A 21,556-nucleotide genomic window follows, 5' to 3' on the forward strand; every position below is an offset into this window, starting at 1 on the left:
TCAATGATTGAGAAATTGTATTCATTGAAAAATTTTCGAGGAAACATTTTCTTTCTTTTTCTAACTATTAAAAACTAGTTGAGTTTCTCAAGCATTTCCTGTCATACCAATAGTTCACCGCTATCGTTTTGTCATCTTGGTGAACTTGATGGAACCAGCCTGCAGGGAGATAGAGAGTTTCCCCTGGATTTACTTCGACTACAATTGGTTCAGAGGCAACTCCATTCACGCCGTTCTCAATCCATTTCACAAAGTCGATTCCCTTTTCACTCTTCCTCTCCCACTTTCGTAATGACTGGTTGAAATGACATCGAACAACCGGGAACTCTTTGTAAATAATTTTCCCGCGAGAAGTTGGTGGGAACAGCTTGAAAATTTTCTTTCCGCGAATAACAGTGTAAATGTTTTCGTACGGATCTCGATGAAGGGATGACACTGAAGCTTTGCCACCTACCCAGATGTTGATCGCATCAGGAGACGCTCCTGGTAGACGGGATCATCAGAATTATTCTACAAAAGTCTGCTAAATTTAGAAAATGAACCCGGAACTCGAAAGCGGCAGTGGCGAATTCGATTTCGTCTGGAACGTCCTTCGCCAGCTTAGGGTAGTCTTCAGTCAAACAGCTGTTCTGCCGCTGCAAGTAGTAAATTCCCCCGTCTTCTGGCTGTTTCTTCCCTTCGATAACATCGGCAAAGAATGAGAACTTGACCTTTCGCTCTTCAGGAAGTTGGAATTTTCCGTCTACAACTGCATCCGCCAGCCCATCCGGCACTTAGAATATCGTTAAGAGCTAAGAAACGAGACAGTTCAATCGACCTACAGATATTTGGCAAATGTCGTCACCTAAAATCTGACGCAAGTAATCCAGACTCCATCGTTCCGATGCTTTCCAGTTTCGACTTAGTCCTTGAATTATTACCGGACGGTTCGGAGCTACGTACTCGCGGTGGAAGGCGAGCGGACAAACAGGCATTCTAGAGAGGAGCTTAGAAATCGAGCAAGGTACGGTTAGTTACTGTAGCCGCCCGACAGAGCCAACAAAAATCCGACTTTCTTCTTCTAATTCCTCAAACAACTCGTTTACTCGCGGGAGCGTCAAATCATTCATCCTGATCGTTCTTCAAAAATGAATTTAATCAACCAAAGATAGTTAATATTTATGAAAGAATAATATTTTGAAAAGGAAGTTTGAACTTGAAGACATCGCATTTTCGGGAAAGCAGAAACGTAAAGAGAGAATTTAAGGTAACATCTGTGTTTGAATGGAATTGTTCGTTTGATTTTTAGTTTGTCTGGACACATTTTGTTTGCGAGTTTAGCGCACAGTGGCTAAGAAGCGTTCTGGAGGGTGCTGTTGGCGTCTGATGAGCAGTTTTCGGAAATGAATCGTTCGCGCTCTTCTGGGACTTGCGAAGACAAACCCTCCATCTTTTAATTAAAAAAATTTTTAAAACATTCACATTGAATATTATCTAATAGATCTATCGATTTGAATATTGCGAAATATTAACCTTGAGAATCTTTTCCGAAAATGTTGTAAACTGCTGAAGACTCAGCGAATTATGAAGCGTCTCGAGCGGGCGAATATTTGGCACTCTGTTGTATCCCTCCACGGCTGAATAACTTTTTAGCACAGCCGAATTTAATGATTATAGAAGACTTCATGTATCACAATCACGAAACCATATTGAACATCAAAAGTTAAACTTTTAAAAGCACAAGCATGCAAAAACGCAAAATTTCAGAAGATATTTTTACTTGACGAGCGTTTAGTGTTACTACTGGTAAGAGTCGGCGGATCTCCGGTTGTATCCGATTTGCTGCGCCCTTTTCCTACATAATTATAATCAAAAAAGCTTCTAGCGAAATCGTTTAACTTTGTTTTCTTTTCATTTTTGATAGAAAGACTGTTTTTTCATAGATAAAGATTTGTTTACTATGGTAATTATTAGTAGAGGAACGCTCAAATGATTGAATGATTGGTAAAAAACTGCTAAATGAGAACTAAATCCAGCATAAAACTGAATCCAGGGGAGTTAAATGGAACGGAAGATGATAAATGTGAAGTTTCTCCGCCCGCGAGGATTCTCGCGAAGGAGAATAAGTGAATTTTCGCAACATTGAAAATTACCGTCTTCGTCGTCGCTTTGCGTCAAGTTGGGGAGGGAACCGAACTTGCCCTGGATTTCCGAGGGAAAAAGGAAATTCGTTCGACTTTGGCAAGGGTGGACAACTGTCTTGTATTTACACCGGATTTATGTTGTGATGCCTACTGAAGTTCTAGCTCTATTCTACTCATATTACACTATTTCTATCGCAAATAATGCTTTACACCTTGATTCGCTTATTTAGTGAAAGAATGGAGTGAGTTTGAAAATGGGTCACCAAATGAGTTTACCCTGCGAAGCAAAGGGATCTCTGACAGAGTGGCTCTGTCTGGAAAGCGAGATCGCTCGCCGTCTAAGTGGCGCTACTCGTTCTAAGTTGCTGCTGACAAAATGGAATTGGAAATTCTCGTCGTTTGAAATTGATCGGGAAATCTGTTGGTTTGCACCCTTGGAACTGAATAGACCTAAAAACTGGCTCAAGCAAATTAGAGTTATATTTTTGACACCTTCTTTTTCGACTTTCCGCAATACTTTTTTGAGAAAAGCCAAAAAAGAAAGGTGCAAAAATTGATAAATGATTATAAAAGAGACATTCACTATGCAAACTTTGATAATAGAGGAACGATCATAAATGCAAAAGATAATTGGATAAATGGGTTTTTGTTTGATAAGTGGGGATAAATAGTTACTTAGACTTAGATTCTACCTTCGACGTTCCCTTGGAGTCGAAGTCTCAGAATGTTTTCGGCTAATGGAAAACGGGACGAACTCATATCTGTCTCTATGAAAATGCATAGATATACGCTTATCTAGTCTGAAAAGGGTCGAATTACCTAGTCCAGCGGTTCGGCGGTGGATTGGTGAAGCCTTGGTCTGTTCTTCGTTTGAAGATGGATGAGGGGCAGATCTTAGAAAAGAATCACAAATAGAGAGACGACTCGTAAGGTCGAATTCTTACTTGTATTTCTTGCTTGTTTTCAGGAATCTTCTGACCTTCTCGTTGGGAATATCGGCAAGCTCCTCGTCCGAGGCCGTGTTTCGTTCGTTGGCGTCTATTTTTGCTTCCTGAAACAACGTGAGCCCACAAAAAAGGCATCAACAATTCATTCAAGCTGCTTTTCTGCTTTTGCTGATAACGCCAAAAAGGAAAAGTAGCTAGTAAGTCTAATTGATGGACTTCTAAGTTAATGATTGTGGCCTAAAGGAATCTCATACCGGCTCAGTCGGGAACGTAGGAGAACCACAAAGATCTCTTGAGCGCGATTCCAGTCCTCGCTAGATAACAAAACTTTTAATTTTCATTTTAGCAATTACTTCTTGATTGTAAATTAATCATGATAAGTGTATGTGCGTTTGTGTGTCGAGCAGGCTTCACTTTTAATTCGCGAAAATATGATTGAAATCAACAAAGAGAAGTGAAAATTCCAAATCAAGGAGAAAATAATCCAGCTTTAATTTTGAGCATCATGCTAATTTCATAATTTTTGGCGAAAAGTACTTTCAGCCTTTTAGCGTGCGCTACGAAAGGTGCCAAATCTACTCTTTTGGATCATACCCTCCTACTACTCGATGATCGCATTTTGCACTAAAGGTTAGGGATATTATTCAAGCTAAAAACTCCTAGGCGAGTGATCGTTTTTAAGAATACTGCGCGAGAGTATTTTGAAATGATTTACTGCTGATTGTCATGGGCCACCCAAATGTGTGATTATAAAACTTATGCTAGGCTACTATTACCAGGGTAGGCTCTCGGATCTCTTTAGACATCTGAAACATGAAATAAGAAGATTAGTTGGCGCAGAATTTCACTGGTTAAGCAGAATAAAGATAACAATTACCTCGGGAAGCCGAACTTCTATCGATGGATCTGTTGGAGAGCATTCTTCTGTTCGAGGAGGAGAGACCTAAAATTTGTTAGATGGCGGTCTTTTGCTCGAAAAAACGGTTCAAAACATAGAAAATAATAGCTCATTAAACAGCCTAGAGTGGAAATTATGCATCAATTTCCAGCGACAAAACGCACTCAAGAAAACTTGAACTATCCCAAAAAGTTTAAAATCAAGAAGAGCTACCAATAATTGTGGACTATTAGAGAGACTGCGAGTGTCGCGAGAAAACGACTGCGATCGCAGTTTCTTCACTCTCTTAACTTCAGTAGAAATAAGCTGATGGTATCTTTCAACCTCCTAAAACACAGATGAAAACGACTTCTCGAAGTTTTCTTTAAAAAAGAACGGTTAATAATGATAATTACATCGCGACTGTTGGGCTTGGAAACAGGACGGAAGCCACCACCGGCAGGGAAATTCGCATCATCCTTGAACATCGGTTAAAATTAATATAAATGATTAAACATACTTTATGAGATTTGGCGCCAGGGCTGAAGTGCAACTCAATATGATATCGCTCGTCAGAATCTGCCGGCTTTGTTGGATCTTCGTACAGCATGATGACAATTTGAGTCATGTAGTTGAGCTCGGATACACGGGAGATGTAATCCAACGCACGCTGCCATTGATCATCATCGACGTTGCACAAGCCGCCATATCGAATCAAGGTTAACAGCGAATGGATGTGACTTTCAGAGGTAAAATACAATCTGGTTCGGACATGACGGCCTTAAGAATTGTTAAACAGTTCTTCTTTCAAAAAGTACCTGGGGAAAGAACATTACTGACAAAACTGGGATCGAGCTTTGTCAACTGTTCCTCTGGGTTGTCAATATTGGCCCGCAAATCTGCCAAAATCTTCCGTAGAAGCGGGACGCAATAACCATGTGAAATGTTCAGCTTCTCATCTTCCTCAATTCCATACTCTTGAGGAATAACGATGTCGGCGACGATCTTCGACGTCTCATAAAGTTCATCGATGATTGGCGATTTGAGGCAAGTATTGTGTTGCGCGTCGTACTTGATGCTGTCGTAGATATCCGGAATTTTAGAAACGTCGAATTCGCCAGTTTTATGATGCTTGAAATCGCGCTGTAGTTTGCGCCATCGTTCGAGCATCAAACTGATGTCTTCGTTTTGATAGAGTTTCAACTTTTCTCCGGAAGTTTCGTGCTCTTCGCTGAGTTCTTCGATGTAGACAATGAGGTTTTCCACAAGTCCGTGGAGCTTATGAAGCCAAGCTAGTGGATTTTCGGGTATTTTTGAAAGCGAGTTCTTCATCGAAATCGAATTTGTCGGAATCATCCGGTTGATGAACTCGTCTGTACTTGGAGTATCCGTTGATCGGAGCATGTCGTGGAGTCGCTTTTTCACCCTGGGAGAAAGTAAAGAACCGTGATTGGTAACTAAAGACAGTAAGAGATCTCAAATTTTGAGACTCAAAAGCAAATGGTAAGTCCGGGCGGTTGTACAACTTGCAGTAAAGTAAATTCACGAAAATAGATTTTTTGAGAAAAAGGGTGCTTCGAACTTTTTGCAATCGTGAATTTATTGAACACGAAAACATCAATAGTAAATATATATATCCATTTGCACAAATAATGGAACTTATTAAAATTCTCGTCATGTCACACGATTAATAATCTCAAACGCTCGGTCTTACGCTAGTTGGGCGACGCTTACTGCGAAATCTTCTTCGCTGTCAAGGCAAAACTCCTCTTTTTGAGGTCTATTGGAATTATCGATTAACTATCAGTTCCTGGCTCAGACTGTTCAACTGTCATTTCCAGAGTAATAGCTGATTGTAAGTCATTTGACTGATGTTTTTATTTAAAATGGCAGTTGACAGATAAGAGACAATTAATTGAGATTCATGAAATCTTCATGCAATACTTACTCTCCGGAATATTTGTGAAGCTCGTCCGATTCATTGTCCAGCAGACCATTCGTATTAGCAGACTTGACCATTTGCACAAGAATTGGAGCTAGCTCTCCTTCTAGGGCAAGAAGACCCTTGGCAAAAGCAGCTGCTGTCATTTGAACTCGACCTTCATCCGAAGCGTAAATTTTCAGATCGTGACGATATGTCGAATGAAGTCTGAGAAGCCCGCAGCCGGGGAAGCCAGCGTAATCACCTTGGCCACCAGGGTACATGCATCTAAAAGCGCGACCAAGTTGCTCAGCCTGGACTTTTCCTGCTGGAGTGAGTTCTCCTCCCCACTTGAGAATTAACTGCAGCGCTCCTGGTTGCTTCTTTCCAAGAGACTTGAGCTGGATCTTTCTGTTTATTCCCGAAAAGTGACCGTACATCTCCAGCACAACTTTTAATTGCTCCAATTTCGTCATTTTCTCCTTGATTGGCTCAGTATGCTCTCCTGATTGAAGCTCACTTAGGAGGGTTCGTGCTACGTCCAAAATTTGCTGCAGTTCTTTTGGCTTCTTGAGTTTGATTTTCCCCAAAGTCGGTCCGTTGTACTTTTTAAAAATATTGAAAAACTCCGGGTGCGAAACCTCCATCTTCATCTTCTGCTTCGGAGTTCTATCGCCGTGTCGGATGACGGCTACGACGCAACGAAGCTCAAGCATTGTAGAAGCACTTGGAGTCATTCCTGCTTGCACGATTTCAGGAAGCTCCGGATGAAGACCTCTTGGAATATTCAACCAGTCGGGTGCTTTTTCCCGGAGAATAATATTACCAAGCATCTTTGCGCAATCATCGTAGTATTTCTGAGAAGTTTTGACAAAACTGAATCCGTTCACATCGCAAACGTACGATTTTCCATTGGCACGAAGGAGATCAAACCCGCAAACGGTTTGCTTGAAGGCGAGGCATACTTGCCTGGCGATTGCTTTCTCTTTCGCCGATAAGATGACGGGGTAACGGATTTCTTTGCCTTGGATGTTCAATATTCATCAAATATTTTGCATTACAAAATATTTAAAATATATTATGAGTACATTAATTGAGCATTTTTCGCGGAAAATTAGCTTAAATTGATAAAAATTGCCACCCTGCCTTTTCCCTCTTTGTCTCGCTCGACTTTTCCGTCTAGCGCTGGCGATTTTCGAGCTTCTGCGTGAGCATAATCTGGTCCAACAGTGTACACTTTCACGTCAGTTCCATCTGTCGGCATAAAATCTTCATAAATATACGAGCCTTCTTTTCGCACTGCCGAGTCCGTACAATACTCGCTCGAACGGTTGAGCACTTTTCTGAAGAGTTTCTGATGCCCGCCACCCGCCGAGCTTGGGTAGTAAATATTTATGCGGTGGTTCTCCGCCGAAACTGGTTTCTCGACGAATGGCTTTTGAAAGACCTCGCCGTTAATTTCAATGTAGTCGTCGTGTTCTTCGAATTCAGGGAGGTTCTCGCAATCTGATCTATCACAGACAATGTATCGTGGTGTTTCGATTCCGGCTTCTTTCAGCGTCTGGTAGACTTTTACGCGGTCCTGGATATCCCACTGCTTCTCTAGGTCATTGATGCAGATGCAGTTCCGCATTTTCGCGTATTCGATTGCTTTTTCCAACGGAAATCCTTTCGAATGAAAGGAAATCAAGACATCACAGAGAGGCCATTCTTCTACTGGATCGTTTAGGATTTGATTTTCATCGAAAATCTCAATCTTGACGAAGCCAAAAAGAAGCATTCGCTAAAAAATGAAATGAAACCGATTACCGCGAAACCTAATTAAACCTGGATTATCTCTCCCATCGGCTTCGATTTGGTCTTCTTCGCCATGGCACAGATGCCGAGCTTAATCGGTGGCGGTCCGTCTTCATCCTCTTCAAATACATCCTCAACTCCGTCGAGATCAACGTTACCCATATAACAAATGGTCTGTCTCCGCGAAAACGAGTCCCAGTAGCGCTGAAAGAAAATATTGCTTTTTAGAAAATGTCCATTCAAACGTCATCCCAGGTGCTTTTATGAGCCCCGCAGACTGATTTATTGCGCCAGAATGATTACAATCTTCCCCTGTAAATAACTACTGCACCTTTATAGTATAAATTATACCGCCCTAAAAGGGGTCCTCTTACACATATAAAGATCCTTTATCACCCTTATGAAAACATGTCTTTATTTCAAATTGAAACTCCAAAAGAATAGTTTTCCGTATTATACTTACTACTCAAAAATAATATATTAAATAACTGGAGCAAAACAACCTCTTTTGCTCTCACCAATTTAGATCTAGCTCAATAGTATTACGTGCTATCGTGCTAATGACGTCTGGCCTCTATTTTTCCTTTGCTAGAAAAAGTACCTTGCTTGGACATATCTTGGGTCTTTCTCTAAGTGACAGCTTCGGAAAGCTCTTTCTCATATATTCCTCAGAGGCCAACGTAGAAAGGCGACAATTTAAAAAGATAAAATGAGAGAAAAATCGACAAGAAATGAACTTTTAATCTGACGAATGTCGTTAAACGAGACGGGTTTTTTCCTTGTAAACCCTTTTTATTATTTGTTATTTTTTTCAAAAATGGTCTTTTATGAGTACTTTTATGGAAGATTCCATTGTCGATTGGGGAAAAGTTCATAATCACCTGAGAGGCGTCTTCTCCCGGAGAATTAATATTTAATGAAGGTCGTCTCCCTCTGAAAGACATGTTTCTCTTTGATTGGGTTCTACTAAAAGAAATTACTGTTACTGCCTGCTTGTAACAGCACAAATAATTTCATTTTAGTCATACGAAGAGTCTGGTCTACAATTCATGTGACTTTAGGGGTTGAAAACATTTCTTGAGGTTAATTGAACATGATTCTTTCAAAAGCATTAATATTCATTTTGAAACATGCAAATAGGAAAAGATCCTTCATCATTTCTACTATTTCAATAGCGAGAAAACCCATCTTTGTATCGTATTTTGTTTCTCTAGGATGCTCCAGAGTTTGAAACAATGGCACTGGGTGTCAACTGAAGGGCAAATCTAGCCAACGCTGGCACGGGATTATTTCGCAGATGATAAATTTTAGACTGTTATTTTCTGATTATTCGTTGGTGCTTTAAACCCAGTGCTCTAGTTCTAGTTTCAGTCTGGCGTAATAAAATCATAAATTTCCCGGCATAAATTTAGTTTAATTGTTCATGACTTAGAGTTCACAATCTATGGAGGCTCATAAAATAAGAAGGAGAGTTCTATCAATACTATCGACTATCGGCAATTTCAGATGGATTTCCATGAATGAAGAGTGTCAATTTTACCAAATACAGAAAGTTCAAATCAAAGATACAGTCAAACAAAAGAGATCAACTTTGAGCGCTTTCAGGTAAGCCCCCAGTTTGCGATAAGTGCCTGATTAGACAGACCCAGTCGTGTCCTCGTGGCAGCTCTCCATCGACGAGTTTGTTCGTTGCTCTCGCTTTCTGCCGTTTCGTCAGTTGTTCTTTCTTCTCTTTGACCTTCTTTTCTTTCACTTCAACAGGCTCTTTCACTACTGTCGGGCGTTCTTTTTGGAATTTTGTTAAATCGTCAATGTTGTCCTTGACTCCTTCGATGAGGGTGTAAATCATGGGGTCTCCTAAATCATCATGGATTTAGCAACTTTTCAACAACTACTGCCTTGTCTTCAGAGGACAAATCTCTACAGTAATTGATGGAGAGATAGTGTACCTAAGTTTTCTTCTGCTTGATTCTTCAAAAATTCCAAAATATGTTCCTTCGTCGCATCCGTCAAATGAGTGTTGTAAAAGCTCTCTAGACTGAATTCTGGCGCTTCTTCGGGGTAGTTTTCTCCCCATTTAAAGTCGATTTTGACATTTTTACCGGATTCCCTTATCAAATCAAAATCATCACCTCATTCAAACAGTCTTACCCTTCTGGAGTAATTTTATAGCTAAACTCCGTTTCAGAAACCTTTTCGTAACACTCATCATCTTCAAAAATAGCATCCAAAGCTTCCAGCTCCTCTTCTTGCTGCTCTTTTACCGACATCAAGTTCAATTTTTCTAGTGCAATGAGGAATTTATTTTTGCTGAAATATTATTGCACTATATTTGAAATTTTGAAAGAATCGTTTTTAGAGAGTATTATTTCAGTAAATTTCCCAGTAGAAAAACGGACTAGTATAGAGAGAATTTGGTATGAGAGAAAAAACAGTAGCTGGAACTTGAATTTGAAAAAGTCGTAAAAGAGACTAGAATCGAAGAATGAGATACAGAACGAAGAAGAAGGCGCAAATGAACATGAAGAGCGTGCACCACATTCCTCCGTAGCCCTTGGCCGAGAGTTTCTTTACTTTGGAGAAGGTCGATCCCAGAAATCCCTGACTCTTGTCGAAGTCGCTATCCTAAAAGATTCGTTTGTAATGAGGAGATGAAGAGGGTTCTGACCATTTTCTTGAGCAAGTCATTTTGATATCTTGCTTCGTCGCCAATTTTGATCGCAATTTGCTTCAGTCTGTTTGTTTTTGCGGACAATTCGCTTTCTAGCAGATCGTTTTGCTCCTGATACGGGATGTTGCTCCGATGATGAGCCATTCTAAATGTTCAAAAATGCTAACTATGCCTGTTAAATTTCAGAAAATTTCAAACAAGCATCATTTTCAATTCGTTTGAGTTTATCGCCGTCAGAATCGCTTGAAAAGAGAACAACCGAGTGTCCAATTTTACCAGCTCTTCCCGTTCTGCCTGATTTATGAATGTACTCTTTCGTTGACTGATTCGCGCAGCCGAGATGAATGACCAAATCAACGTCGGGTAAATCGATACCACGGGAAATAAGCGACGTGCCTGTTTACGAGTTTCAGAAAATATAGTAACGAAACCTGCCTTAGCCTGTGTTATTATATATTTGTGTCTTGAAAACCAGGCAGTAGTGTTTCTCTCTAAAACCAAGTTCCTATTAGCAAGCTTTTCGTCGTATCTCTCACTGCCTTCATAATCTTATTTCGCTGATTTTGCTGGAATTCTCCGTGAATCTGAAAGACCGCATTCCAAGGCGCATTCTCTATAAATCTCAGCGACCCAGCAAGAGCATCAACTTCTCTTTTCTTGTTGCAGAAGACGATGGTCGATCCGAGTTCATTCGCGAATTCGGAGCGAATTTGAGCGATTACTTGAGCGATTGAAGAGGGAGTAATTTCGAGAGTTTTGAGAGATTTTTTGTAATGAAAAAGGGTTGAAGATGTTTCGAAGGGACGCTTTTCTTCTATAAGCCTTTCATTTTCCGTTTCCAAATAGCAGAAGTTTTTGCTATTTCCCGCAATGATTCTCAAACGATCTTCAAATTCGACTGAATTCGTTGCACTAAAGCCCAAATATCGCGCCGGAGAAATGAGGCTCAAAATCTCTTCCGTCTCTTCCGAAAACCCCTTTGAAAGAAGCTGATCTATTTCATCCAACACAGCCAATTCAAAGTCATCTGGTTCAATCATCTCCGATCCTACCATTTCAAGAAGAATGCCAGGAGAACCGATGACGATTCGTGGCGATTTCTGAAGAAAGAACAGGTTCGACTTTGTCGATTTTCCACCGCTGATAAACGCGCAAAAAGACATCCAATCGCCCACAAAGTCGTCTTGCAGATGCTCGAATAGCTTTCGTAGCTCTTTCATTATTTGAATTCCCAAATCTCGCGACGGAGCAATGATCAGAACTTGAGAAGAATTGGTCGATGGATTTTGAAGAATGTGATCAACGACGGGGAGAAGAAAAGCGAGTGTCTTGCCAGAACCAGTTGGAGAACGAACAAGAATATTGGATTTTCCATGATCTACATTTTCCACAACGAGTTTTTGAACAGGAAGTAGCTTCGTAAACCCAGCTTCTTTTGCTGCTTTTTCGACGACTTTTGAAAGGTTTCTTTTCGCAAACAGCCGTTTTCGCACAATTATCAACATTCTTGAAAAAGAAACTATACAGCAAATGTTTTCTTATTGGTCCCCGTAGCCCAGTTTATAAATCTTATTGTTGTACATTTCGATAAACTCTTCAGTAGGTCCTGCTTCAATGAACCACTTCTTCTGGCTCGAGCGATCTATCCGGAAGATTTTGAACTTTTCTTCTTTTAAAATAACGCTCATATTATTGATCATCGCTTCAATTTTATCTGTGTCGATTTTGCTAAAGTCAGCTTCTTCTTCAAGCTTTCGTTTTTCCAACTTGGTCAATCCAATTGGCAAGTCGATTTCAATTCGAAGCTCGATTTTGCTACGACTAGGAGGTTCTCTGCCGCGCATTAGTGACCGTCCGTAAGTGCAGACAAAGTCCCAAACAACTTTGTTCTGGTACTTTTTGTTGTGATAGTCTCGGCTGGAAATGGTCGCCAGAACTGGTATTCGTCCTTCGAGCTGACTTTGTCTGAAAAAAATCAAGTAATTTTAAAGCTCCTTGATCGAATGACTCTTTTTTCTTCTGCTCACCTCGCTAGAACCCGTCTTTCGTCCCTTTTCAACATCTTCAAGCTCTTCAAGGACATCAATTTACTGCCATAGCTGACGACATCGTGATAATTTCCCTTTTTGATCGTCTTCGACAAATCTGTAGCAACGAGAAGGTCTCTTTTTCGCTCTTCAGTGATCCCAGAATTTATGTGCTGGACCTAGGTCTAGGATCTGGGGTGACAGGAGGTGATCTGAAATGAGTCGCCAGAAATGAATCACCAAAAGATGTGATCGGGTTTCTCGGATCACCTCAAAAAGGTGATCGAGTCCCGATCACCAAATCAATTTCTGGGAGTTCTTCGATCACCAAATTCGGGTGATCGGATCTCCAACGTCGAATTTCGGTTCATGAAGTTTTTAATTTCCTTTTTTATTCATTTTTGTTAAGTTTTTTCATAAAGTTTTTTATTTCTTCCGACATAAAGTCGCTTCAAGTATCAGAAAGCTTTTATACATAATTGTCATCTTCTCTTGTGGTTTGACATCAGTTGAATCATTTTTAAAACCTTCCGATTTTTTGATAGAGAGCGCGAGAGAAATCTGTTGCAAAAAGCCATCTTTCTTGAGAAATTTCACGAAAATTCGCACATTGGAAAAAATAGGTAAAACGGATTACCACCTTCGAATAAATTGAGGGCCTAAGTCACCGTGGTCGGTTTTACCGACCCCGTGTATTGAGAAGTTAATCCTTTCTTTAGTTACTTTTTCGATTTTCCGGAAATTCAGACCCTTGCCGTTAGTAACTAATGAATCCAAAGTAAAGGGTTAGTAAGTAAATGTAAAGTATAAGTTATTAACTTATACTTCATATGAGTAAAAACTGTATATACAGTTATACAGTTATAACTGAGTCGGATTAGAGGGTTGAAGCGTATTTCGCTCCCGGGGCGAGCCCCTTTCATAATAGTAGAAAGTGAAATGGAGATAATCTCTTAAAATTTCAAATAAAGAGTGGTCGAAAAAGCGATTTGACATCAAAATATCGACCCCTGCCCTGACCATAATCACACGACTTTGGTGATCGAAAATGTTTGGATCACCAGTCAGAGGTGATCTCGATCACCTAAATCACCAAAAAATTCAGGCGGGTGATCGGCTCCGATCACCTCGTTTAGGTGATCCGCGGAGCTCTATCACATCTTTCGGTGATTCATTTTCGGCGACTCATTTCAGATCACCTCCGGTCACCCCAAATCCTAGACCTAGTGCTGGACTTTTTTTCTTTGAAGAAGCTCTTTTCTTTTGCTCATTTTGGCGAGTTGCGGCGAGCCACTCAAGAATCTTCTCAAGAAGCTCGTGCTCATTTCTTTTTCCGATTTCTTTTAAAAACAGACAAATTACCGCGATTATCATTCCTGACTGACGGAATTTCCAGTCAGTCAAATTATGTCACATTTTCAATGTTAAAAACATAGGGCGAGCGCGTTGCGTTTGTGACATATATTGCTGAGTGACGGGGGTCCTTTCAGAAATTCAGGTAGCTTGATAGACTCGTTGAATATTTATTTTTCTTTATATACAGAGAAGAGGAAAGTTTTGAAGACTTCGGTTGTTTTTGATAAGAGGCGATTTATAGAGCGAATAATACTCTGGAGAATGCATCAAAACATGAGAAATTTGATAGGAATTACAAATTTGACAGTGTGTAATTTATAATTACTGCGTATAACAAAGAGAGTATCTTTTATCAGTTTTACAATATCTGATGCTTTGCGTTTCTTATTGGAATAGAGTAAATGACAGGTACCAATTGGAGGACTGGACTGCTGGTAATGTAATGACTTGCGTTTTCAAATCTAGTTGAGGCTGCATTTGGCGGGTTTCGTCTTTTTCTTTCGTTTCTGCTTTTTGCCAGGGTAGATTTTATCATTATCAGTCCTCGGCGTTTTCGGCTTTCTTTGAATCATGATCTGGTCGGTTAGCTTTTCGAAGGTTTCTTCGATTCGCAAATTTGTCTGAAAATCGATTACTTTCATGATCAGCGGATTATTTATACTTTTGCGGATGTTTCTATGTATTGTAAGCCGTATTTTGCTGCGATTTGTTCACCCTCTGCTTGCGAAACACTTCTAGGTCCATCGACTTTGTTTCCAACTGATAGAAAAGCCGGTTGAAATCAAGGAAGAAAATGGGAAAGGAAACTTACCCAGAATCCGAGGAATTTCATCGCAATTTTCTCTTATCTCGCTCATCCACCTTCTGATCGCCTCAAAAGATGTCCTGTTGCTGAGATCAAAGACGACGACGACTCCATTAGCACCGTTGTAAAATCTACAAAAATTGAGTTCGTCAACCTGGAAAATAGAACTAACGATCTAACAAGAGATTTGAATCGTTCCTGCCCGGCCGTGTCCCAGATTTGAAGCGTTAATTCTTCGCCCCTTTTGTAGATCTTCTTCAATTTGAAATCGACCCCAATTGTGCCCGTGTAGACATCTAAAAATAGGTCATCAAGCCGACTTGACCTCCAACAGCGAGAAAATTTGAAAATCAAGTGTCGCCCAAAAAAACGGGGCTGCTTAGTAAGCAGTGCTTACCCGTAAAAGTATTGTCCGCGTATCGTATCAAAATCGCCGACTTTCCAACACCAGAGTCGCCGACCAGCAGCAACTTCAAAAGTGCTTTTTCCGGCATTCAACAAAAGCAATCGATCTTTCCGATTCTTCGCCTTCCTCTTTTCTGATTCGAACAGATCTCTGAAGATTTCAACTTTATGTAAGAGAAGCTCCATTCTAGAGAAAAAAATAATACAGTTACGGGCCGTAACTTACGGTTGAAAGTCTTAAAGATATTTATCCACCATTTTAAATTCTTAGTAATTAATTTATTTAGTATTGTTTAACATGTCTTTTTTACGATCTAATTTAACGACGAAATGAAATTTTTTCTCTTTTAGAATTTCCCAAAGAAAAAAAAGGCTGAAACTCCAAATGACGCAACATTCGTCTGACCTCCCTTCTGGGCGTCTATGAGTTCTGATAAAAAAGCTGAAGTCCTTGTGAGCTAAAGTCGCTCAAGCCCTACTACGAGCGCTGTTTATTACGTCATCGATTCTGAGCTGCTGACTCAAAAAAGTCAATAAAACGGCATTTTCCGTTCAAGAAGCGAGAAAAGGGTTGAAAAAGAGGAAGTGAATGAAAATTACGCCCTTGCTCAGGGCGACACGAAGAATATTATGTCCCGGTGAGAGTTGATTTATTTTAGAAAGAAGGTCTCCACCTTGTGGTAGTCACATGATCTTTCTCTTTATAAAAGTCAGGATTCGGGACTTTGGTTCTAGTTTCAGAAAAGAAAAAGGGAAAAATCAGCGCGCAGCGCCGATTGGCTGAATAATCATTTTTGACTTTTTTGGCTCTCGGCCTGTCCTTTATTTTCTTTATCGAGTCGAGCAGACTCTGAAAAGTGTGACTGTAGTACAGTAATTGGAAAAGAGAGAAAATCGCCGCGATTATCGATCGCTTGGTATTTTGCCACCTACAGCATTTTTGAAATTCATCCCTTTTTTAATTGTAAATTGTGAAAAGAAGAAGAGAATGAGAACGCTGAGAAAACTGACCGTACCTATTTCAGATCATCTCGAAGCCGGAAAAATTCTCGGAATGGGAAAAACTAGAACGATTTCGACGAGCTCGACTGGCAGGCCGGTGAGTGTCAATTTTTGAAAAAGAAGAGGAGAAATCGGCGTTGAAAATGGATGATTCATTTTTTCTGTCGATTTATTTTTATGGTTATTCATGAGATGTCAAATTAACGCTTCCTTTTCTCGTTGATAAGAAAAAGACTCTATTTCTGAAACGAAGATGTCCGTAACAAAAGTAGCAATTACCAGTTCTTCTATCCAAAATCGTAAAATTAGTTTCACGTCTAACAGACTATTTGCAATAGTCTTTTTCGGAATGCAGAGCAGTACAGTCATTTTCCTTTTTTACGGGCGTTTTGACTAGGCAGCAAAACTTTACTGGTTTTACTCATTCTGGTCTTTTTTGGTCTACGGGACCAAGTTTGCTTGAAACTTGAGTAATTTAAAACTCGTCTAACTCTATACTTATTTCTAACTTGTATTTTTTCACTCAGGTCTCTTATGAATACCCGATCTGGCATCAGGTACATTCATATTGAACAATCGCTATTTGGATTTATAAATTAATTGAATCGGAATAATAAAGATTAACAGATTGCAACTTTTAGTTTGAGAGTTCTCACTAATGCGCATCCGCTCTTGCTTTCTTCCTTGATTTCTAGAATCTTTTTCTTTCGGAAAATCTTTCTTAGTAGCTGAACTTAAGTTACACCTGGCATGAACCTTGAAAAATATCATGTCCAAACTTAATTTACGAATTGTAATGCCTCTATTCTTCATAAAACTAAATTGTTCAATTCTAGCACCGAAAAACACCAAAGCCAAAGGATGCCTGCATCATTTGCGTTTCCAGCCGAGCGCTTTTCGATCTTCGGGAAGGAAGAACAGTCATGGAAGAGCAAGGCTTAGAGGGATACATCAAACACATGGTCGAAGCTGAAAATGTTCCACTTGCGCCTGGGCCAGCTTTTGCCTTTGTTCAAGCGATTGAGGCGGTTAATTTAGGTACTCTTATGTTGAACAATTGTCGTGACGACTCTTTTTTGAGACAATATTCTGAAAGAATGACAAATCAGATTCTGGTGACCCGGATTTTAACTTTCCATGTTCAGCCCTGTTGGAAATCAACCCAGAAGAAAAGAATCTGTTTGACGTTGTTCTGATGTCAGAGAATCACGCGCAATGTGGGGTGCGTTATCTCAACAGCATCCGACACCATGGGCTCAACATTGAGCGAGTTTGTCTGACCGCCGGTCGGCCTGTGACAAACTACCTCACTGCCTATGGAACACATCTCTATCTCTCCACTGATCATTCGAAAGTCAAAGATGCGCTCAGAGTGGGAGTACCAGGTAATCATTTTTTCTAATTTATTGAATTTCTTTCGATTTCAAACGCAAGATTCAGCAAAATTTTTAATCAAGCCGTAAGTCTTCACATGTTCCGGGCTTCGCCACATTTTTCCGGGAACAGAGACAAGCTGCACATCGTATTTTTTCATATTCGTTTCGAGCGAGTTTTTCAAGCTAGAGTAGCCATTTCGAATCTGGCTGTCCCAGTAAGCCACGATGCGGATTTTTCTCTTGTTGAAGTCGTGTCGCGCAGCAATATGCTCGAATAGCTTTTCAAGCGCTTAAAAGAACCATAAGAAACTTAGAGCTGAATAATTTTTCTTACATTTGAGCGCAGCATAGTGGGGATTCTTGATCGTGTAAGAAGGATTCGTCCAAGTACCGATTCGCCCGCATTTTATATCGCCTTTGCGCAGCTGAAAAGCGTAGACAATCGAAATCTCGTAACCCTAGAAAAATTCTCCGATAAAAATTTCAAACTGGGGACACTAACGTATTCAAGAATCCCAGCATAAAAAGGAATTTCTCGTCGCTTTCTTGAATATCGTGGCATTTTCAATCCGCGAGATTTATCTATTTTTTTCTCAAGATTTTTTTCTTGTTCTGATTGACTTCTGAGGAAGATTTTTCTTTTATATAGGTCTTTCATCAGGATGAGAGTCTTTTAAGACCACTTCCATCTTGAAAATCGCCATCTCGATGAGGGCTTCCAGTGTTTTCTTACTATTTCTTTTGTGAGTCATTTTTTATTGATTCTCAAACAACTCTTCAGCGGCGACGTTGCCACCCTACTCGAAATCTATCGAGGAAAACGACGAGCTCCGCGTTGCCTTCGATGGCGATGCCGTTCTTTTCTCCGATGAAGCCGAAGCAGTTGCCAAACGCGAGGGTCTCTTCCGATTCTTCGACCATGAGACAGAGAAAGAGGATATTCCGCTGGAAAAAGGACCGCTGATTCAATTCGCCTGGATTCTTGGACAGATGCAGAAGAAATTCAGAGATGTGCACACAGAATGCCCGATTCGTACTTATCTTGTTACTGCTCGCAGGTACATTCTTATTCACGCGGCGGTCAGCTAACATCTTCTAGCGCTGCTTCAGCCGGTTCACGAGCGATGAAAACACTCAGATCATGGGGATTGGACATCGACGAAGCGCATTTCATGGCCGGTGCTCCTAAGGGACCCCTGCTCGATAAGATCAAGCCGCATTTATTCTTCGACGACCAGGTACGAAAACTGCTGCATATTCAATAACATATCTTGCTCCTAGGTGGATAACATCAAATCATCGACCGAATACGGACTTCCAGCTGCTCACGTCCCATGGGGAGTCGCCAATGAAAGCAAAGTCGTCCTCGACGAGGAACCCAATCAAAATACAAGTGCCCAAGAAAAATCCTCCAAATGACTTCGTTTTTCAATAATAGTTTATTGTGAATCTATTATTTCTGTTCTTTATCTCTCCCTATCCGATGGACGAAGGAAGTCCGGATCAGCGAGATTTCCCTTCTCTCGAACCACCGTTTTTATTATTATTTTATTTTCCTCGTGTATTCTTGAAACATCATTCCCAGTTTCTTCATCTTCCTAAAAGTTACCTTCTGGTTTAGCGCTCATCTCGATGAAGAGCAGCTTCAGTCCTTCTTTTATTCTATTATATTTTTTAATAAAAATAATTGCAGCTCAGTTTCTGTTACAAAAAAACATCTACTGGAATTTATAAAGAAATTAAGACTTCTTGAACTCTTGCAGAAAGTAGCACGCGCATTGCCAATATGACTAGCGAGGTAGAGCAAGATTCGATTGAGAAAATTAAGGAAGAGACGAAGAAATTGGAAGGTAGAACTGTTGCGTAAAGAATCGAGGGAATGCCTTTTTAGTAGAGGATAAACCTGCCATCGACGCTGAGAATGAAGTGGAAGAAGAAGAAAAAATAGATGAGGATCCTGTTGAGGAGCGATCTGAAGAACAGAATGCTGATCCAGCCGAGCCGTCTGAAGAACCAGTCAACGATGCCGACAAACCGGACCAACCTGAAGAAGCACTGGATGGTTCCGCAGATGGATCAAAAGATGCCCCAGCTGACGCGCAAGAGTCAGAAGACATCGAGATGAAGGAAAATGCCTCATCTGATGTTGTTGAAGAATCACCTAAAGACAAACTCGCGGCAGAAGAGAATCCGGAGCAGAAAAATAAGGAGAATGAAGACGTATCCGTAAGCGAAAACCCGGTAAAGAGCTCATCCAAGATTGGCATCATTATTTCTTTCTTATTGAATTAAACAAATAAGAAACTCAGTGTCTGAATAGAACAAAAGTGAATACTAGGACAACGCGTTAGCTGAAGAGGAGGCGAATGAGAGCTGCCTCCTGGACGAGACAAAAGACGAGTTGGAACTCGACTACGAGCCGTTAGAGGAAGAGATTCCGCATTCCGAAGATCAAAATGCCGAAGACACCAGCGATCAAACGAAAAGCCTCCACTTTAAATACCTCCACTTTAAAAACCTCGATGCCTCCGTAAAAGCTGAAGCCCTGAATGAAGCAGTAACTCCCTTCGGAAAAGGTTCGAATTTCGAAAAGTGAAAGAATGACGTCTTCGTTTATTATCGTTTTAATCTCCTCCTGATTAGTTGAAAACGCGAAAATCTGGAATGTTGAAAACACGGATGAATATCTTGGAATGGTCGTTTGCGAATCTGCAGAAATAGCGGCTGCTGCAAAAGCTGCTTTGGATGGGACTGAAATTTCAGGAAAACAAGTTTCAGTGACAGTGGAGAAATCGGAGAAAGCTGCTGGAGACGAAGAAGTGCCTGCGAACAAGGAAGAAAACGCCGATAATGAAGAGGAAAACAAGCTCAAAGAACTAAAAAAGAAGAACGAGATTCAACGAAAAAAGGGAAGGTATTTGAGAGATGAAGTCTACGATTCGCGCTCGAAGATGCGACGGCTCAAGGAGAACAAGAGAAGACTGGAAGACGATAAGCGGCATTATGAAAAATCGGAAAAGAAGGACCGAGGAGAGTACTTGGACGAAAAGATCAAGCTCAAAAAAGCTCGTGATGAATGTAAGATATCTTTTTCCACTATATTTTCTTTGGTTTTCTTATTTTATTGAGATTTTAGACGAAAAATTGAAGCGAGAAAAAGACCCTGTTCTCGAAGACCGACGAAAGTCGAAAAAAGAGCTTGAGAAGGCGCAACTAGAGCTTGATAACGGAAGAAAGGAACTGGCCATTTACAAGCACAGCTTACGGGAAATCAGAGTAATGATGTCTTTAAAAACAACTGTTTTTCATTAGGATTTCAGGAAAAGATTAAGGCGCTAGAAGAAAAGGCAAAGAAGTCTTCGCGAGAAAACTCTGAAAGAGAAAAACTCGAGCGTGAGCGAAGACAGCTAGAAGAAGAGAAAAAGCGTTATGCTCGCGAAAAGTAAGTTATTCTCGCTACTCAGATATGTTCATGTTAATTCAGAGAAATACTCAATGCAGAGAGACAGTCATACGAATCAAAGCTTTCTCAATCTCGGGATTCAAGGGGCGGAAATCGAGATATGGGCAGATCATCGTCGACTGTCTTTCGTAGTCGTCCAGATGATTCTAGAAGAGATGGACGAAGGGACGTATCTTCTGGTGGTCCTTCAAGAGATGCTTACAGAACGCCAGACTCGCGTTCGCACCCTTATCAAAGGTAGGAATTGGGCATCATTTCTTGCATGTAAAATTACTTCCTAAGGAAAAGCTCAGGAGAGCCAGCATACGAAGATAGCCGAAGCTCACGCCGAACCGATTCAAACCCAACCTCGCAATCACGCAACTCAACCCGAGACATGTATCAAAATTCGCGCGCACCGCCTGCCCGAAGTTCAGAGTAAGGATTTCATGTTTGTTTATTTTTGTCAGTGATTCTTCCAAAAAGGAAGCGCCTTTGAGCTCAAAAGCTGCAGTTACGATCAAAGTCAATAAAACTCGCAAATTTTGGCGATGTCGCTTGATCTCATTGACAAACAAAGAGACTCGCACTTTAGCCCGCATATTTTTTTTTTTTTCATTTATTCATTTTTCTAGTTCCCGTTCAACGAGGCCAAGCTGGGCGAGCGGATACAACCAGGGATCTAGATAAATCTTTATTTTTCATCACACACCGTTCAATAACTGTTTAAACTCTAAACTTAGCTAGTACTGATTTACGACTCTTCATTACTGACCTGAACTATACACCTGCCGTTTCAATTTTTCG

The 21,556-nt window shown here is 40.5% G+C and overlaps 9 protein-coding genes across 28 annotated transcripts; 2 read left to right on the top strand and 7 right to left on the bottom strand.

The window, feature by feature from the left end:
* Nucleotides 1-67: 67 nt before the first annotated feature.
* On the bottom strand, nucleotides 68-1,151 carry LOC145698311 (bifunctional peptidase and (3S)-lysyl hydroxylase JMJD7-like). Its single transcript, XM_081775512.1, has 4 exons — nucleotides 1,018-1,151; nucleotides 818-975; nucleotides 553-772; nucleotides 68-485 (listed from the first exon to the last, which is right to left on the bottom strand). Exons 1-4 carry the CDS (start codon nucleotides 1,107-1,109, stop codon nucleotides 68-70), a joined length of 888 nt encoding a protein of 295 aa, XP_081631638.1. The 5' UTR covers nucleotides 1,110-1,151.
* LOC145699890 (inositol hexakisphosphate and diphosphoinositol-pentakisphosphate kinase 2-like) lies at nucleotides 1,152-9,011 on the bottom strand. 16 transcript variants are annotated; one of them, XM_081777144.1, is made up of 20 exons: nucleotides 8,547-9,011; nucleotides 7,696-7,869; nucleotides 7,015-7,651; nucleotides 5,896-6,886; nucleotides 5,662-5,727; nucleotides 4,766-5,373; nucleotides 4,468-4,727; nucleotides 4,364-4,426; nucleotides 4,182-4,295; nucleotides 3,948-4,013; nucleotides 3,847-3,876; nucleotides 3,665-3,694; nucleotides 3,325-3,384; nucleotides 3,068-3,174; nucleotides 2,943-3,016; nucleotides 2,816-2,890; nucleotides 2,563-2,573; nucleotides 2,133-2,214; nucleotides 1,513-1,616; nucleotides 1,152-1,429 (listed from the first exon to the last, which is right to left on the bottom strand). In XM_081777144.1, the coding sequence occupies exons 1-20, from the start codon at nucleotides 8,607-8,609 to the stop codon at nucleotides 1,331-1,333; spliced, it is 3,714 nt and encodes a 1,237-aa protein (XP_081633270.1). In that variant the 5' UTR covers nucleotides 8,610-9,011; the 3' UTR covers nucleotides 1,152-1,330. The 16 variants fall into 16 exon arrangements, with proteins under 16 accessions (XP_081633270.1, XP_081633275.1, XP_081633263.1 ...); XM_081777149.1 differs by lacking the exon at nucleotides 2,816-2,890; XM_081777137.1 differs by lacking the exon at nucleotides 2,133-2,214 and having other exon boundaries at nucleotides 2,400-2,573.
* Nucleotides 9,012-9,156: 145 nt separating this feature from the next.
* Nucleotides 9,157-10,002, bottom strand: LOC145699893 (RWD domain-containing protein 4-like). The gene is made up of 3 exons (XM_081777155.1): nucleotides 9,817-10,002; nucleotides 9,615-9,775; nucleotides 9,157-9,522 (listed from the first exon to the last, which is right to left on the bottom strand). The coding sequence occupies exons 1-3, from the start codon at nucleotides 9,933-9,935 to the stop codon at nucleotides 9,251-9,253; spliced, it is 552 nt and encodes a 183-aa protein (XP_081633281.1). The 5' UTR covers nucleotides 9,936-10,002; the 3' UTR covers nucleotides 9,157-9,250.
* A 124-nt stretch (nucleotides 10,003-10,126) lies between these two features.
* LOC145699894 (BET1 homolog) lies at nucleotides 10,127-10,514 on the bottom strand. Its single transcript, XM_081777156.1, has 2 exons — nucleotides 10,334-10,514; nucleotides 10,127-10,290 (listed from the first exon to the last, which is right to left on the bottom strand). The coding sequence occupies exons 1-2, from the start codon at nucleotides 10,478-10,480 to the stop codon at nucleotides 10,138-10,140; spliced, it is 300 nt and encodes a 99-aa protein (XP_081633282.1). The 5' UTR covers nucleotides 10,481-10,514; the 3' UTR covers nucleotides 10,127-10,137.
* Nucleotides 10,512-13,714, bottom strand: LOC145698312 (uncharacterized). Its single transcript, XM_081775513.1, has 5 exons — nucleotides 13,599-13,714; nucleotides 12,364-12,542; nucleotides 10,835-12,301; nucleotides 10,763-10,767; nucleotides 10,512-10,732 (listed from the first exon to the last, which is right to left on the bottom strand). The coding sequence occupies exons 3-5, from the start codon at nucleotides 11,839-11,841 to the stop codon at nucleotides 10,512-10,514; spliced, it is 1,233 nt and encodes a 410-aa protein (XP_081631639.1). The 5' UTR covers nucleotides 11,842-12,301; nucleotides 12,364-12,542; nucleotides 13,599-13,714.
* Nucleotides 13,715-13,866: 152 nt separating this feature from the next.
* On the bottom strand, nucleotides 13,867-15,214 carry LOC145697017 (ras-related protein Rab-35-like). The gene is made up of 5 exons (XM_081774153.1): nucleotides 14,922-15,214; nucleotides 14,697-14,820; nucleotides 14,531-14,655; nucleotides 14,381-14,478; nucleotides 13,867-14,339 (listed from the first exon to the last, which is right to left on the bottom strand). Exons 1-5 carry the CDS (start codon nucleotides 15,016-15,018, stop codon nucleotides 14,181-14,183), a joined length of 603 nt encoding a protein of 200 aa, XP_081630279.1. The 5' UTR covers nucleotides 15,019-15,214; the 3' UTR covers nucleotides 13,867-14,180.
* A 77-nt stretch (nucleotides 15,215-15,291) lies between these two features.
* On the top strand, nucleotides 15,292-19,004 carry LOC145697016 (cytosolic 5'-nucleotidase 1A-like). Of its 3 annotated transcripts, XM_081774150.1 has the most exons (8): nucleotides 15,292-15,567; nucleotides 15,955-16,028; nucleotides 16,459-16,488; nucleotides 16,768-16,969; nucleotides 17,077-17,316; nucleotides 18,089-18,365; nucleotides 18,407-18,545; nucleotides 18,589-19,004. In XM_081774150.1, exons 1-8 carry the CDS (start codon nucleotides 15,519-15,521, stop codon nucleotides 18,724-18,726), a joined length of 1,149 nt encoding a protein of 382 aa, XP_081630276.1. In that variant the 5' UTR covers nucleotides 15,292-15,518; the 3' UTR covers nucleotides 18,727-19,004. The 3 variants fall into 3 exon arrangements, with proteins under 3 accessions (XP_081630276.1, XP_081630277.1, XP_081630278.1); XM_081774151.1 differs by lacking the exon at nucleotides 16,459-16,488 and having other exon boundaries at nucleotides 15,294-15,567; XM_081774152.1 differs by lacking the exons at nucleotides 15,292-15,567; nucleotides 16,459-16,488 and adding an exon at nucleotides 15,675-15,893.
* Nucleotides 17,270-18,001, bottom strand: LOC145697019 (uncharacterized). The gene is made up of 3 exons (XM_081774154.1): nucleotides 17,810-18,001; nucleotides 17,642-17,765; nucleotides 17,270-17,596 (listed from the first exon to the last, which is right to left on the bottom strand). The coding sequence occupies exons 1-3, from the start codon at nucleotides 17,963-17,965 to the stop codon at nucleotides 17,355-17,357; spliced, it is 522 nt and encodes a 173-aa protein (XP_081630280.1). The 5' UTR covers nucleotides 17,966-18,001; the 3' UTR covers nucleotides 17,270-17,354.
* A 37-nt stretch (nucleotides 19,005-19,041) lies between the features above and the next one.
* Nucleotides 19,042-21,549, top strand: LOC145697271 (uncharacterized). Of its 3 annotated transcripts, none has more exons than XM_081774451.1 (9): nucleotides 19,042-19,157; nucleotides 19,199-19,548; nucleotides 19,646-19,883; nucleotides 19,951-20,385; nucleotides 20,444-20,583; nucleotides 20,628-20,749; nucleotides 20,792-21,007; nucleotides 21,053-21,187; nucleotides 21,385-21,549. In XM_081774451.1, the coding sequence occupies exons 1-9, from the start codon at nucleotides 19,094-19,096 to the stop codon at nucleotides 21,437-21,439; spliced, it is 1,755 nt and encodes a 584-aa protein (XP_081630577.1). In that variant the 5' UTR covers nucleotides 19,042-19,093; the 3' UTR covers nucleotides 21,440-21,549. The 3 variants fall into 3 exon arrangements, with proteins under 3 accessions (XP_081630577.1, XP_081630579.1, XP_081630578.1); XM_081774453.1 differs by having other exon boundaries at nucleotides 19,199-19,533; XM_081774452.1 differs by having other exon boundaries at nucleotides 19,048-19,157; nucleotides 19,202-19,548.
* The last annotated feature ends 7 nt before the right edge of the window (nucleotides 21,550-21,556 follow it).

This window comes from Oikopleura dioica, chromosome 2 (genome assembly GCF_907165135.1).
Source record: "Oikopleura dioica chromosome 2, OKI2018_I68_1.0, whole genome shotgun sequence".
Classification (NCBI taxonomy): Eukaryota; Metazoa; Chordata; class Appendicularia; order Copelata; family Oikopleuridae; genus Oikopleura; species Oikopleura dioica.